This window comes from Squalius cephalus (assembly GCF_949319135.1).
Source record: "Squalius cephalus genome assembly, chromosome: 8".
In the NCBI taxonomy this organism is placed as follows: Eukaryota; Metazoa; Chordata; class Actinopteri; order Cypriniformes; family Leuciscidae; genus Squalius; species Squalius cephalus.
This window is the reverse complement of record NC_137129.1, coordinates 30,967,895-30,985,389: the sequence shown is the minus strand read 5'-3', so window position 1 is coordinate 30,985,389 and position 17,495 is coordinate 30,967,895. Positions and strand designations below refer to the sequence as shown.

Here is a 17,495-nt window from a genome sequence, read left to right as displayed (position 1 = left end):
CACTGTAAAGCTACGTGGTGATATGCTAGACTAGACCAGCAAATTCTGCACAAATCAAGAAACTCCAGTCTGTTGACTCATTTTCAATAAAAATATATACAGACAAATGCATTTTCTGCTTAATAACATACCTAAATTGGTCAGCCAACAAAAAATGTCACCCGATTACTAATAAAATTATCATTAACAGGTGTAATAACACAAGTAGATGATTGTGTATTTTCTTTTCTTTGATTTAACAATTTCTATGTAAAAAAAAAAAAGTGCAAGAACAAAACAAAAAAGATGTGCAGTTTGTGCAACATTACTCTCTACTGAAACAGTCCAACACAAAAGTTGACATTTCTTTCACATTAGTTGCTCTAAAAATGTAATCATTCTATAAAATATGCTTTAAAAGCAAAAAAAAGTATTTAAAAGACATAAAAAATATGTCTTTCAAAGCAAAGGTACAAAGACCTTAAAATAGCTTTATCCTCCCATTCCCCCAAATGTAGTACAAAGCCCATCTCTTCTTAAGTATTTAAAAGTACAAATATTTTAGAAAACAACAATAGTACGAGTCATTGCACGTGTCATCTTTACATACAGATGCTGTACGTTCTCATTAGCATATTAAGACTGTATTTGTCACTGCACAGGGAATGCTGTTCCTCTTACGCCAATCACGTACACGCTCTGGTAAAGACCGCAAATGTGCGGGTTTCTGATTAGGAATATTCATCGTATGAATACTAGTATTTATCACCATTTCTTTAAGTTTAATAATAAATAAGTGCTGTTTGAAGGTACAACATTAGGTAATTAGAGTAATTTTTCTTGGTTGGTACTATATAAAATATACAGTTTTTCATAAAATCGATCTATATAAACAGATGTTCACTATTATATACACACACACTAGCATGACCACATGCACACCAAATGCATACAGCCGTACATACCGTAAAATTGTTCCTCAATTTTGGCAGAAGGAATTTTTAAGACAAGAAAGAGACTTTTTCCACACATGGTGGTCATGTGGATATTCACACACATCAAACGCCTGCATTTCAGACAACCCTCCTTTTGACGCAAAACAATGAGGGAGTTATATATGATAAATGTTGAGAAAAAGAGGTAGAGAAAAGGGAGGGGCAAGAGGGAAACAGACTACTTGCGCCCCCTAGCTGGATGGCTTTTCGATGAGGCCCGTCTCTTTGATCTTGGTGTAGAAGAATTTCTCTAGTAGGTTGGCACATTTGTAGTATTCGCTTTCGGGAGGGTTGTACTCTCGACAGTTAGTGAAGATCCTCTGCATGTCGGCCATGAACAGCTTCCGAGTGGTATAATAACGACTCTTCAGGCGCTCGCTCATCGTCTTCAAGTCTACAATGCACAATAACATACATTCATTTAGGGGTGGGCGATACGTATCCCGATGTGAGTATTTTTAATTCACGATGACAATATATAGTTCTTTTTGCTTTAAATAAGGTTTTTATGATATTAGCATTTTTAATACCATTTCATATTCGTGGAATTTCATAAATCTCATCGCCAATATCGCAAAAAACTAATCCTAGCCTAACTAACAAGCTTACTGCAGACAAGTAAACAGTGATAAAATAAGAACAAAGAAAGTAATTACAAGCAAAAGGACAAAAACTACAATAAAACCAAAGACACAAATAAAATAGACCTACCTGAAAAACTTCAAGCACAAGAAATAAGAAATACTACATACTGTATGAAGTAATCAAATGTATGATGTAATAATATGTGCACATATACATTTATTTTTATTTAAAGTTACAAAAGTGATTCAGTCAAGATCTAATTTCTTTAGTAGTTTGATTATCATTAATGACATACGGCAGCAGGTATATTAGGCTACTGTCACTTTAAGACCTCATGCACTGATCTAATATACTGTTACACATGCAGTTTCTTAAATGTTTGCTTTCAGTTAAGACATAAACGACTGTGTTTACGAGGATACTTGCAAAGACTTTAAGGAGGTGTGCCAAATGAGTTTCTTTTGCTGCCTATTGCACTTGAATGGTTTAAAATCACTTGTTTTTAAACCACAAAGATTAAAAACGCATTCAAATGATACGCTTTCGTGACGGCTCAGCGCGGCAACGTCATGTGAGCGCGTAACCGCCACAGAGATGATAATCCAAAATTTCTGCTGGTTTATCGTGTCAACCAGTATATCGCCCACCCCTACTCTCATTCATTATACGCTCAAAAGTAAGTGTAAGGTCCAGTGTGTATAAGAGATATTTGCGTACCCATAGGGAAGCGGATGACTTGGTAATAACCAGGTGCCTCGTTCTTCTTTACAGGCTCCATGAAGGGCCATGCATTCTGGTGTGACTGAGGGGTACAATACATATTCCTCATTAGCCATTTATGTTCTTTCATATTTATTGTGTTTGAAATGTAAAGCCAAGCAGATATACATTACCTTGACCTGCTGTAAGATGTTCTTTATGGTGGTGTACAACTGGTCAGGATCCTTCAGCTCTTTGCTGGGAAAAATGACACAAAAAAGAAACATACTTTCAAAACTTCAACAAACTACAAACTAGATACATAAGATCTGTTTAGATGTGACTAATAGATAAACACTCACCTCTTCACTAAAGGCTTCCACCCTGTCTCACCTGTCCAAAGATAGAAGTAAATTAAAGTTTAAATTAAATTTTATATATGTTCTTTTGAAATTTCTATCCAAAGAATCCTGAAAAAAATATATCACTGTTTCCACACAAATGTTAAGCAGCACAACTGTTTTCGACATTGATAATCGGAAAATTAGAATGATATCTGAAGGATCATGTGACACTGAAGACTTTGCATCACAGGGAATGCATTACATTTTAAAATATATTCAAATAAAAAACATTACACATTTTAAATTGTAATAATACAGTATTTCTGATCAAATAAGCAGCCTTGGTAAGCATAAGAAAACATTAAAAAAATACGTATATATTGTTAAAATAATAAAATATTTTTAGAATGCAATGAATAACATTTGTATAATAAAACAAAATATTGTATTATCATTATAAATTTATTTATTTTTTAAAAAATCTAAAAATATATATCAAAGTGAGACATACGGATTCCTGGAATGCTCTCAATTGCAATCTGGCGAACTCCCTCCTTAAAACAGGACAGGCCAGGGTAGACTTTACGAATCTGCGCCTGCTTGCGCTCTATAAGCTTCTTAATGATCTGAGAGAGAGGGTGAGAAAGAAATAGAAAAGCCTTTAAGCGATAACAGAATCATGAATTTTACCATACTGAGTAACCTCTTTGACACACATCAGATCTAATCCTCACACACACACACACACACACCTCTTTCTGTTTCTTGATGATGACGGAGAACTCAGTGTAAGGAATGCAGGGGTTCAGTTCACAGCCCATGAGCGTGGCCCCCTCATAGTCCTTAATGTAGCCCACATACTTAGACTTCGGCACTTTAATATCCTTAGAGAATCCCTGACATGGAACAAGATTAACAAAATAAGGATGTAGACATACTTAAAGCGACAGTACCCAAAAAATGAAATTTGTTGTTCCAACCCATCATTGTTTTCCTATTATTATTATTATAATAATAAAAATGTAATAAAACACAAAAGGAGATGTTAGGCAGAACCTCCCCATTTCTTGTCATTTTTGGAGCTTGTTAGTATAATTCACCATCCACTATAGTTGCAATTTGTGCCATGGAAGAAAAAAAAAATACCACTGTAATTTTTGTATGGACAAACTTTGATCAACAATTGACCAGCTCTCTAAAACAACTAATAGAGCACTAACCTGCTTCTTGAAGTAGCCAATGGCGTATTCATCAGCGTAGGTGAGAAAGTTGAGAATTTCATGCTTGATGTGATACTCTTTCAGATGGTTCATGAGGTGAGTCCCATAACCCTTAAAAAGCAATTAAATGAATACAGATCAAGCTAGGAATGAGTGAGGAAGGAGGAATGACAAAGAAGAATGGAAAAGCGTCACCGTAATTATAAGACAACACACCTTGACTTGTTCATTGGAGGTGACGGCACAGAACACAATCTCAGTGAAGCCCTGAGTTGGAAACATCCGGAAGCAGATTCCCCCAATAACACGGCCATCTTTAATTAGAGAAAGAGTCTTGTGCTTCCTGTTTAAAGAGGAAATAGATTGACTCATAACAATGTTATGCCATCAATTCACAGGAAGCAATAGGTTAACATTAAACCAATGCAATTTAACCCTAAACCAAAACAAAGTTACCTGATAAAATGTCAGAAAATCACCAGTTTAAAGGTACCCCTAAAAATGTAGTGTCGTATAGCTGTTTGTGAATGTAAAAGGTCTGCAAAGTTCTCTCTAAGTGCATGATAAATGTAGTTATTGTCTCCCAAAGGGAAAAAAAACTATTTTGAACTGCCTCAAACAGTCAGTATTCCAGTATTCCACTATTCCAATTCCAGTCCTTACTTCCTGAACAAACCTATGTTGGTTTGAAACAGATTTGCATAATGGCAGCCTATGGTCTTCATTGGCTGCCGACGAACAATATCTACTTTGACCCGCCCTCAAACACTGCAGTTGTAGCTGAGGCCTGGAAGAGTTTGGTTTGTGTTGTCAACATGTCAAGAAGACAGTGTTTTCTGCACTGCAAAAGCAAATCCACTTTGCATGCACTTCCAAAGGATGAGGATATGGACTCATTAAGCCCCATCATACATCGGCGCAATGCGGCACCAGGTGCGACGCAAGTGTTTTTTGCTAGTTTCAGCCCAACGCATTTATCATTTTCACATCCTACGCCACGTTGTTTAAATAGCAAATGCATTTGCGCCCATCTGTTCGCCCATGGGCGTGCTGGTCTGAAAACGAGGTGTGTTCGGCTCATTGTTGGCGCGTTGCTATTTTGAGGCAACTGAAATAGACTGTGCCATTGACCAACAAAAACCTGTTCTAAAGTCAATGGTGCAGTATTTTTTTGTTATTTAAAGGGCGCATTAGTAATGTGCGCCTATAGGCGGGTGCACAACGCGCGTACACTCTGCTTATTACACACACATGGACGTGCAGCAGCACACAAACATGCCAAATATTAAAAAAATAAAAGGATTACAATGTAAAAAAATTATATTGTGTACATAAGGATATGGTGGAATCCGGCTTGTCCCATAGATGGTCTGCTTGCACGCTTTAACCTTGCGCATGAGCAGATCCGTTTCCTCTCAGCGTTCAGTCTTTTTCCGCTTGCAAATTCCGCCATGTAAATAGCAATCCACCATGGCGCGAGCGCAACTGGCTTTTAAAGGGAATGGGAGAGGAGACTCTAATTGGTTTATTCACGTTACGCCCAAAACACACCCATTACTCATTAAGAGAGTAGGGACAACCCTTCTAGACCATGCGCTGACCATTTTTCCTGTTGTTAAACTAGCAAAAGTGGATTCGGACAAGCTAGTGCACTTGCGCCGTGCGCTTTAGACCATGCGCTTTAGACCATGCGCTTAGCTTGTTAAAATAGGGCCCATTGAATTGATACAGTAAAACTGACGTCATAGTTACTGTTCGGATCACTGTGTATCAAGAGCTGAAGAAGCCTCTGGATCTGAAATTCAGATATTGTATTGTGCGTTTAGTTTCTGGCACGTGCTGCAAGTGGTAGACCAATCACAACAGACTGGGCCATCTGACCAATCAGAGCAAAGTATGCTCTCAGAAAGCAGGGTTTAAAAGACCAATTCCTTTATCAAACCATTTTTAGAAACTAAGCAAAGAGGTGATGCTGCAGTGTATATTATGAGAAAATTAAAGTGTTTTTGACCTTGTAAACCTATTGTAGAAGACCTCCAAAACTAAAATACTAAAATACTTCACAACAGACTTGTTATTATAAGCATCAGACAAAGGTCTTTAGTACATTAAACAGGGATAATGGTAACCAACGTACGGGTCAAATACGAGGCGTGTGATGTATTCTTTAGGCATGCGGGGCAGTTGATGTGAGAAGACGTTCTGCAGGCCAACAAGCCACATGAGGATCTTCTTATTGGGCTTTTGGTTGAGGGAGTTTCCGATGACATGGAACTCAATGACGCCGCGCCTCTCCTCTAATCGAGCAGCTTCATCACGCGCAGAATGAGCTGAGAGAAGACTCGTCTGAGAGAAAGAAAGAGATACAGTTGAACACCTTGAGAATGAGCACTGCCATATGTCAGGCAGAAAATACATCAAACACACTCTCTGTGTTTACCTCTGGTCCCAGCATGGCAGTAGGGTCCGTAATGGTGGACATGACTTCATTAATTAATTCCACAGAAATGTCACCAACCACACGAGGTCGTTTGCAGTCCTCATGAGATAACGGCTCAGAAGGCTTTCGTTTTTCTCCACCTACATATGTGCATAAAGTCAAATCTAATAAGATATTAAGATCAGTGGTCATTGTGATGGCCAAGAAACACTCTTCACATACCCTCTAATCTGAGTCAAGAGGATTTAGCAACTTTATTACATCAAATATCTGCAGTACATATATATTTGGAACATGATGAAGTATGATATATGATATTCTATATTATCATATGAAAAATGATGTAATGATATTTAAATTAATGATACAATCATACAAAGTGTTCTTATTATAAATATAAATTATAACTATATTTTTACAAGAAAGTGCCACACTCATTCAAGATCCTATTAACTTGAGGAACGGCAAGGGGGCTGTGAGTTAATGAACAGCTTATATTTATTGAAAGCATAAAAAAATGTATAGATTATTTTAAGTAATTATTTAAAACATTTAAAAAGATGTAATATTTAATTTGTTTACCTGCATGTCACCATCATCAGAGAACCGTGAACATGCAAATGAGTTGTTAAATTATTGTAATATTAACTTAAAATCTCAGGAGGTACTTCAAGTTAAAAAAAAAAAATACAGTAAAAACTGTAATATTGGGAACAAGAATTACGATTTAAAATAATTGTTTTCTATTTGAAAATATTTTTTAAAAGTAATTTATTCCCAAAGCTGAATTTTCAGCAGTCTTCAGTGTCACATGATCCTTCAGAAATCCTTCTAATGTGCTGATTTGGTGCTCTAGAAACATTTCTTATGATCATCAACGTTGAAAACAGTTGTGCTACTTAATATCTTTTAGGAAACCGTGATACGTTTTTCTGGATTCTTTGATGAATTAAAGGTTCAAAAGAAAAGCATTTATTTTAAATAGAAATCTTTTGTAACAAAGTAAAAGTCTTTACTGTCACTTGTCACTTGATCAATTTAATGCATCCTTGCTAAATAAAAGTATACTTTTATTAAGCAAACTTTTGAACAGTAGTGTAGATTTATCATCAAGACTACATAAATGGCAAAGTGATTTTCTATCATTTATAATCAGACACTGAATAAAATACTATGAAATAAGTTGATACCTGGATTGGGCTCCAGAACGGATGCTACTTTCCGGGCTGGGCTTAAGCTGCCTCCTCCAGCCAGCTCCACTGGGGCAGGACTACTGCTATAGTACAGGGGGCGGGTCACGGGTGGAGCACTGATCACTGCAGGAAGAGAAATGTTTGTTTACATAACCATGCCACATATATGACTGAATAAAGTTAACTCTAACATTGCTAATCACCTGTGGGAATCTGTCCACCTGATAAACCAACCATGAAGTTTTCACTCCAAATGGGCGAATTATGACTATAAACCTCCTCCTCCAGCATGGACAAAAACCTAGGCACAACACACACACACACAAGTTCTGAAGTTCTGTGAACAAATGGCATGTAGGGGAGGTGAAATGACCATCTGGCAAGACAATTGGAAGTTGGAACCTAGAAACTGGTGACTCAGTTGGTCACTTTGTTCCTAAACTGAGATTTGACTGACATCCTGATAATCAATGTAGATATTCTTCTGGTGAACAGCCCATATGTGGAATTTGTTTAAGTTTATCTGTGCTTTAACCAATCAGAATAATTTAACCTGACAAGATGACATATATTAGTGACTTGTGTAAGAGTAGAATTGCTGCTGTAATGAGTGTGTACGCAGAGCGGCCTACGAACGCATTGCTGAGTGTTAAAGCTGACTTCTGCTGACGAAACTGCAAACTATTCTTCACTGAAATTTTCTTCAATTGATTGCATCTCTGACTCCTGGTCTTCATTCATCCTATCTGGTCCTTGGGTCTTAACTGTAAATTTCCCTACAAAAGTAAGCGCGTACTATTCTGGTGACGAAATTTGCTTTAAGCGCACTGTGCGTGAACCCTCGCGTACGAGTAAAAACCAAAGGCTTTATTTCTGTCTGTGTTGTTGTGTGCTTACTTGGGGAAATGTGTGAGAATGAGTGTGCGTTTCTCAGGCGGTAGTTTGTCTTTCTCCTGTCGGGCCTGTTCCAGCAGCTGTTTCCTCATTACAGTGAACACAGAGCGCAGAAAAGTGCGTCCGAAAATCTGTGTGGCCTCATACCGAGGAAGACTGTCACAGAACTGTGGCACATTGCAATAACATAGCCACCTGCAACACAAACACACAAGAAGACCGGAAATGTGTATTAAAGAATATTACAGTATTAACCCTTGTGTTATGTTGGAATTCTGTGCACTCCCCTTATGGTTCGGGTCAAATTGACCCTAATTGGATTCAATACAATTCCTCAAAAATCACACTATGAAAAACAACAAAGATTCAGGTACAAACTGTAAACTTTTAATATCAACATTTGTCAAATATTCCAAAAAATATATATCTGAAGATATGATTTAATGAAAATGTTTTTTAACCATTTTTTAAAACTGTTTTGTTTTGACAAAATTTGAATATACATTACATTTATATATATTTGCATATACATTTTTTTTTTTTTTTTTGGCTTAGAACATCATAACTGAACAATTAATCAATTAATCTGAGCTCATTTTTCCTGCTGTCTATGTCGAAGTCTCAAGATATTTCAGATATCTTGAATATATAAATGAGAGCTTATTTTACTATCTGTGTCTGTCAAAGATTTTCATTTGTAATTTGCAATTAATTCTGAACACCATGATTTAGCTTTTTCAAGTGTGTTTGGTTTGGGTTAGAGCACTTTTAGATACACTTACACTTTAGAACTGGAGTTGATGCTCTGACATACATAAAATAAATGTTTTTTATTTTGTGTCTGTACAGTTGCTTTTGAATAGCTGCCTATGATGGTCAAATTGACCTGCGAACATCACAAACGTAATAGTAATTTTGTTTGTATATGTCAAAAAACACCAGCATGTTGAAACTTTGCATGCATGTTCATGATGATAAATGAGAAAAAGTCACAAAATATCAAGAAAAAAAACATAGGTTAACCAGTATTTCCAACAACTAGAAAACCTAAACGGGTCAAATTGACCCGCAACATAACACAAGGGTTAATTGTAAATTAATTATCTGTGCACATCTTAGAGGGTGGGCAACCTGTCACTCACATGAGATCACAGCAATAGTGAATTACAACCATCCAACGATCCAATCAATTCCAGATAGACAAAATCAAGTCCCTACATTTCTTCTAGTTTGAAAAGCCGTTTCACTCGGATATACGTCACAATAGGGGAAAAAAGACTATCACAACTTCTGTTTCATGTTGACTTTAAGAAATAGGGCCATTGTTATTTCATGTTATCCTTAAATGACAATAAGGTGTAAAACAGAAGAGAAAAATGACATTTTCTTTTCCCCTATGGAAAATTAGACCCTCCTCTCTGTGGTTCGGTGAGCCTAAACTAAAAAACTATCAGTCACCTGGTGTAATTGACTTTGTAACCAGCTACGTCATCATCGGGTGCTCTTTGCCGTCTTTGTGAGGGCGTCTCTAGCTGCCAGTAGTTGATCTGGTTGAGGAACATCTTTGCAAGCTCCACAATAGTTTGCCTCTCCTTACAGGGTAGGTGGCTAAACTTGTACTGCACAAAGTTGTTCACACCCTGCAACAATAACAACATGAAAAAACATCTGTGTGACACCAACAGCAAGGATGTCAGGAATGTGTCTAGAGTTGTTTGGTATCTCACTGACTCGTACATCACATGCAAAGTACACTGCCTGCAAATTAACCAAGAAAACAGAGCTGTGAATGTAGTTAAAGGGGACCTATTATGCCCTTTTTCAAAGTCTTGATCTTGGTTTTTTTTGTCTACTAGAATAGGTTTTTGTGCTTGATTTTTCAAAAGAACATTTTTTTTTACATATTTTACATCTCTCTTTCCAGTCTGTCAGTAACACTGTTTAGTTCCTGTCTCTATGAAGCCCCTCTTTCTGAAAAGTTCAATGTGCTCTGATTGGTTGGCTGGAACAGTGTGTTGTGACTGGCCAACTGCTTAGGGTGTATTTTGGAAAAATTGCGCCCTCTTACCACAACCGTGAGTTTCAACACACTACTAGTACTAACTCAACTCAACCAGGCCTCACCCCTTTTTTTGCATAATGCCTTGGGCGGGAATTATTTAAATGAGGAATACTTTTATGTGTTTGTTCCCGGAAGAAAACCAAAGACTACAATCGAGGTGTTTCAGGGAGTTCAGGGAGTTGCACATGCCTTGGGCGGGAATTATTTAAATGAGGAATACTATGTGTTTGTTCACGGAAGAAAACCAAAGACTACAATCGAGGTGTTTCAGGGAGTTCAGGAACGTTGTTTACTTATATAGAGAATCTATACTCCATTTAGAGTGGACTTTGTACATTTTCAGACCTTGTTCATGCTCAAACAGCAACATACACACAAAAGAAAGTTGAAAATGTAAAAAAGCATAATCGGACCCCTTTAAACTGTCAGATGTTTCCCAAAATACCCTGTTTTTAATCATTGTCTGTTTCAGAAGAAAGCTACTGTTGAGCTCATAGGCGGTTTATCTATTTCTGCACCTTCACACTTCTAACTTTCTCACGCTGATATTGTTTTTGATGTTTGTTTGCATGTTTGAATATGATGGTGAAGAAACAGTTATTTCTGTTAAGTGCTATTTAGCAAAGATGTCACCAAATATTTAATACTTGATATTCAATGCTGTTCAAAACATACCTGTTCAATGCTTGGTTTTTCAAAAGGTGGGCTCTCCAGAGCTTCCACCACTGGCCTTCCCATCTGCAGGATGCATTTCCGTAGCAACTAAGACATTTTCCCAAAAAAAAAAAAAAAAAGGGTAGGTAAGATGGATTAATAGTAGCAAAGAAGAATGTAAATTTATATTAATATTCACAACCATTCAAGTTTAATGGTACTGACACTGACAAGTTTAGGGTCAGTAAAGATTTTTTTTTTTTTTAAGAAATTAATAAGTTTATTCAGCAACTAAAAAAGGCATTAAATTGAAAGACATTTTTAATGTGACATAAGATCATAATATTCTATTTTAAATAAACGTTGTTCTTTTGAAGTTTTATTCATCAAAGGACTCAGAAAAAAAATGATCACCATTTCCACAAAAATATTAAGTAGGAACTATTTTCAACATTTGATAAAAAAAATGTATCTTGAGCACCAAATCAGTATATTAGAATGATATCTGAAGGACCAGGTGACACTGAAGACTGCTGAAAATTCAGTTTAGCAATCACAGGAATAAATGGCATTTTAAAACATCTTAAAATAGAAAACACTTATTTAAAATTGTAATAATATTTCACAATATTACTGTTTTTACTGGATTTTTTGAACAAATAAATGCAGCCTTAGTGATCTTAAGAGGCTTCTTTTAACTTGTGTTAAATATATTCATTGTAATACATAAACAGATAAGTGTCACCGTTTCATTCAGTGATCTCCAAAACAGGGAATCATTCATGGTTGCACCACTGCACAACATGCAACAACCCAGAAGACTCACTTTGAAGAGAGAGAAGTAAACTTGTTTAGTGTCAGGATCCTCCTCTTTATGGACACATGTGTACAAGTACTCTACATCCAGTACGATTCCAAGCAATCTGTTCACCTCCTCCTCCGACACATTCTCCAGGTGTGTCACATGGTCACCTGGCCAGAAACACAAATGAATGAAGGAAGCCTTACAGAATGATGTAGCTGAATCATAAAACTGTTGACTATAAGTAATTAACTTATATAACCACTGATAAATATTCAAATACGTAGTTTATGTAAGCTGTAAGCAGTGTAAAAACATACTATCGCTTAACACTAAAAATCTATTTCTCTATGGATGACAGAAAAGGGATTTTATCTTCCTGAACTCTACTGTTGTGTTCTATTATTAGTCAAGCAGTGGTTACCGAGGGCATGGCTGCAGCTTCTGCACGGCTCCATTAAGTTAACAGCGATTGGCTGCTCAGCCCTGGGCGGGGTTGGAGGGGGAGGAGTTGGTGGGGGATTTTGACTCTTCCAGCCATTACATTTACAAGCTCCTTCAGCCTGTTGGAGGACAAAACAGATCAGTCAAAATATAAGACACTAAAATGACTACATCAGGAATAAGTTCACACTAATAAACCGTAAAGCTACTGCAACTGTATTGAAAAACTGCACTGAAACCAATAGAATCTAGTATACCTTATTTAAGAAAATTAATTCAAACTTGATTTGATTATTTTATGCATTAATCCAAAAACCTTAAAGGGATAGTTCAATTCTGTCATCATTTACTCAACCTCAATTTGTAAACCTCAGCTGTAAAAATGTCTTTGTTCTGCTGAACACAAAGGAAGATATTTTGAAGAATGTTTGTAACCAAAAATTTGTGGGGCACCATCGACTTCCATAGTATTTTTTTTTCATACTATGGACATCAATGGTATGGAAGCTTGTTTCCGCGACAGAATTAAAAAATAAAAATACTAATTGTGACTTTTTATTTCACAATTCTGACTTGTTTTCTTGCAATTGCGAGTTTACATCTCGCAATTCAGAATTGCGTGATATAAACTCACAATTGCGAGAAAAAAGTCAGAATTGCGTGACAAACTCGACATAACACTCACTTTATTCTGACTTCTTTTCTCAGTATTGTGAGTTTATATCTTGCAATTCTGACTATAACACGCAATTGTAAGTTTATATCTCGCAATTCTGAGGGAAAAAACGTCATGATTGCAAGATGTAAACACGCAAGGGTGAGATAAAAAAGTCGCAATTATCTTTTATTCTGTGGTGGAAACAAGCTTCCATTCAATGGTGCCCCACAACTGTTTAGTTACAAACATTCTTCAAAATATCTTCCTTTGTGTTCAGCAGAACAAAGACATTTTTACAGGTTTGAAACAACTTGAGGGTGAACTATCCCTTTAAAGCCAATCCTTAAATGCTGGCATCTTTAAAAGTCCATAGAGAATTCCGGATTTACAGGTTTTAGGATTAGGATAGTAATTTATGTTTTTAATGCTGATGGGCTTGTTTCTGTGGAGGGTGTAATTAATCAAAATTAAATCATCACATAAATGTTGAAACACGCCTAAAAGGTGACGGCCACTATTGTTGAGTGACATACCGACAACCGTAACCCTGCGTACGGAAATGAAAGGACACATGCTGCTCGTGCTTAAAGTCGCACGAAATAAAAGTTGTGAATTTGCGATAGTCTTTTCTTCCATATTATATCCGAGTGAAACGGCTTTTCAAACAAGAAAAAAATGTGGGGCAGAACTTGAATTTGTCCATCAGGAATTGATTGGATCTCTAGAGTGGTGCAGGTATGACATCACTTTGTAGGCCTGAAGCGAGTTAGCATTTTAGCACATCCGGTTCCAACGTCCCGAAGTCAATGGGTTTTTTGAATGGGGTTTTGGTTAAATGGCTGAAACAAGGTCTGGGATGAACACAAGCTCAAGACACTTTCACGTTTTATTCTATGACATAACATACATCAATATTATCCCACTCGTGATTTTTTGAAGCTGTTACATGTCTTGTTAAAGGTGGTTGCTAACAAGTGGCTAAATGGGACTACAGAGACTGTCTGGGACATTAAACATCATCACGCTGAACAGATAAACTCAGTTCGCTTTTACAGCATCGTTATGCTTATAATTGTGCTCTTATAATCTATTCTAACTCAATCTTTCTGGGAAAATGTTTTTTTTAGATAAAAACTGAAAGAGTTGTCGGAAGTTTAGTGATGGTGACGTAGAATTTGTGGGACCGTGGTGTTATCTTGATGGACAAAACGTGCAAGTATCATAAACTTTTGTTGATCACAGAGCTTGTTTTTAGCGATAATCCAAAAGCCTATGGGAAAATCCTCTTGGGTTTTTCTCGATGGAACCAGTGTGATGCTAACTGCCGGTTGGCCTACAAAGTGACGTCATACCTGTACCAATATAGAGCTGGTAAGTCCCGCCCATCCGTAAAACCCCAAGTGGACCTCTAGGTTGAAAAATCGTCATGAATGTGAACATATGTTGTCTGTGAATTTTTTATATAATTTTTCATGTTACGAGTTTGACAGTATATTGTATGATTCTTTGGCTGACGATTTTTCAACCTAGAGGTCCAGTGGGGTTAGCGGAAGGGGCGGGACTTACCAGCTCTATTGCTGCAATGTTATGTGTCCCACACTCACGCCGAAAACACGTCATCAGAGAACAGATGTTGCGAGGGGGAGATAAGGTTATTTAGATTAAAGATTATGAGGGCACATGAATTTAAAAAAAAAATATATATATATATATATATGCACAAATAAATCCATGTATAATAAATACTGCAATATTCCAGAAAAAAACAAGAATTGTCATTTTTTATTCATGGTGAAATTGTAATGCAAATATAATGATGAAAATGAAAACTGAAGGCAAACTATAGGCTGGTACTAAAATGAAATACAGACATTATTGATTAGTTTGGTGATTTAATAATGAATTGAATGATTTTCATGTTTTTTAAATTTATGTATTTAACCGTTTCACGCATAGAGGTCACTACAGTGGACAGCTATTAAAAATGAATTTTCTTGTGTATGCCTGGGTTTTGATGGCACAGTTGCACATCAACCACTACATTGGACACTAGTGTATTATCCTATACACTGCCACCAAGTGGCAAGCCTTTGTATGTGGAATTTTTTTCCTCCAAACCAAGATGGCCGATGGCCAGTAAGAAATGCCAAGTTGCTCTTGAATATCCATCCATTCCTTCTATCCTATGAGACTCTTGCAGGTAAAAACATCTAAGGAGTCATATCATTGTTACATTTTCCAAGTACTGATTTTAGATTGGGAGGAAATTCTGATTAATCATCTGTCCACCAAATTGGACATCATGCATCATTGCAGCTACAATTATTACTGAGACTGTTGTTCTTAAAAAAAGTTTAAAAAGTAATCTAATTACATAATGCATTTACTTGTAATGCGTTACTTTACTTGTTACATCAAAAAAGTAATCTGATCATGTAATGCACATTATTTGAAATGTTTTACCCCAACATTGTTCATTTCAGATGAGGTTTTCTCAGAGAGAAGAGCTGAATTTGTCCATTTTGAACACAATCAGAATGATCAGATAAGGATTTGTCTGGGCAAATCAGGGGTGAGATTGGGGATGTCTCTGTGTTTGCTGGCGGTGGTGGGGTGGCTGCCAGACTTAGAGAGTGGTGTGTATCTGGAATATCTGGAATAATTGGCTTTAACTCCTAAAATGCCCAGATATTGTACTTATTGTTGTCATCACTGTTATTGTCATTATTATTATTACTACTATCTAAATTTTCGTGGGATCTATTTATCACTCAGTGCTTTTATATCCAGTTTTTCTCTTTCCATAACATTACCAGAAAAAATTAACCAGAAAAACATAAATAATAACAATAATTACAATTACATTACATGAATCTATTGCATAAATTATCACTGTACATAAGCACATTACTGTATGTATCTATATGTTTTGTCATGCACTCCTTTTTTTCCCCTATCCTTTTTGTTTTATATGTGTCATGGATTCTTTCCTTTATATTCATTACCATGAATATAATGTTGTTATATTGTTTTGTGCCAAAAAAACAAAACCACTAATGTGGACATCTGAAAATGTATTTGTAAAATAGCCTATGTGTAAAAAAAAAAGAAGTTCAAATCTTGTTTTTCATGCCCTACAATAAAAAAATCCTGATTGTGGTTATCATAATTCATGCATGAAAGGGTTAATGGTTTATTTAAATATTTAAAAATTTGAGTAACTTGGCTCTCCATATGTTTACTGTGCATGATCTGACAACAATGAACAGACAACGCCCCCCAGCAACAATCCCCGCCCCTGGCAACAGACCACGCCCCTCCAGCAGCTGTCATCCTGTCAAAACAAAGACGCTGCTCTCGCCTCTTGAGTAATCAACTTCAGTTTGTGTCTCCTATTCTAGCAAAACTCTCGCACCAAAGCGCCATGAGACTTCAGTTTGACTTGACAAAATACAATAAAAAACGACATTCACTGTTAAAACAAAAAACCAAAACAAATTGACAATCCGCCAAGAGCACCCAATGTTCACGTCATCTCGCTCACTATGGGCAAAGACAGCGGTATTATCTCTGCAGATCACGGAAATGATCAGTTCATTGATATATTTTTGTTGTGCATACCGGTAAATGTAAGTGGCCAGCGCACGAAAGCATACATTCGCAATTTAAAAGAATGGAGGACAAAGAGATGGCTTTTTGTGCTGTGCTTGCAAATTCAAGAGTGGGTAAAGTAAGGTAACAGCTAGTTTCACCTATCAGATAAACATATTAAAGCGAGTCTTTTACTTTGCACTGTAGACGTAAACAATGTTTTTTCCCGCTCTAACGTACCTTGCACGAGGAATAAACGCCGAGTTTCTCCAGTTTCTTCGGACGTGGGGAGGAGCGGAGCTGCGCCTTCTTAACAGCAATACGTGCAGAACCGACCGCAGCGCCCGAACACTCGGTTCCACCGACTCCTGGAGCAGCCGGAGCCGAGCCCGCCGCGCCCACCGCCGGGGAGCCTTGAGGAATCCCGCTGCTTTCCGACATCGAGTCTGGTTCCGCGCTCAGACTCGAATCCTCGAAGTCCGCCCGCTGTATTCGCTCTCTCTACCCCTCAACAGCGGGATCAGACATGGCGTTCATCCCTGCTTTTTTATTTGACATTGTAAATCCGTCTCGTCTCCGCTAGGGGAGGCACAAAATGAATCCCGTTATGATTCGGACTCGGAGAAGGATACAAATATGTCATGATTCTGAGCGAACTGCTCAAGGTCAAATACATTAAAAGGGTTAGACATGTTTTGTAGAGACATTATGGCTTCTTAAAGAAGCTGCTCGAAACTTACTTTTAAACAATCCTTCTAAAAAAAAAAACTAGTCTCCTCTCCTGAAAGTCACCAAAAACATAGAAAACTAGTAAAAAAATATATTTTTTGGTAATTTAAATAAAGCTGTTAAATGCCAGCTATTTGACATATAAATAAATACATTATATATATATATATATATATATATATATAAATTGTATAATTTTAAATTTA

General features: G+C 36.8%; 2 protein-coding genes across 2 annotated transcripts in view; one reads left to right on the top strand and one right to left on the bottom strand.

Annotated features, from left to right (window-relative positions):
- satb1a (SATB homeobox 1a) overlaps nucleotides 1-17,495 on the top strand; it is a 237,216-nt gene that overhangs the window by 85,465 nt on the left and 134,256 nt on the right. The window lies entirely within an intron of this gene.
- Nucleotides 81-17,141, bottom strand: kat2b (K(lysine) acetyltransferase 2B). The gene is made up of 18 exons (XM_079878551.1): nucleotides 16,801-17,141; nucleotides 12,292-12,430; nucleotides 11,892-12,037; nucleotides 11,087-11,173; nucleotides 9,808-9,989; nucleotides 8,353-8,544; nucleotides 7,659-7,756; nucleotides 7,453-7,578; nucleotides 6,263-6,402; nucleotides 5,960-6,168; nucleotides 4,039-4,165; nucleotides 3,823-3,933; nucleotides 3,355-3,498; nucleotides 3,114-3,228; nucleotides 2,621-2,651; nucleotides 2,453-2,516; nucleotides 2,277-2,361; nucleotides 81-1,368 (listed from the first exon to the last, which is right to left on the bottom strand). Exons 1-18 carry the CDS (start codon nucleotides 16,999-17,001, stop codon nucleotides 1,166-1,168), a joined length of 2,400 nt encoding a protein of 799 aa, XP_079734677.1. The 5' UTR covers nucleotides 17,002-17,141; the 3' UTR covers nucleotides 81-1,165.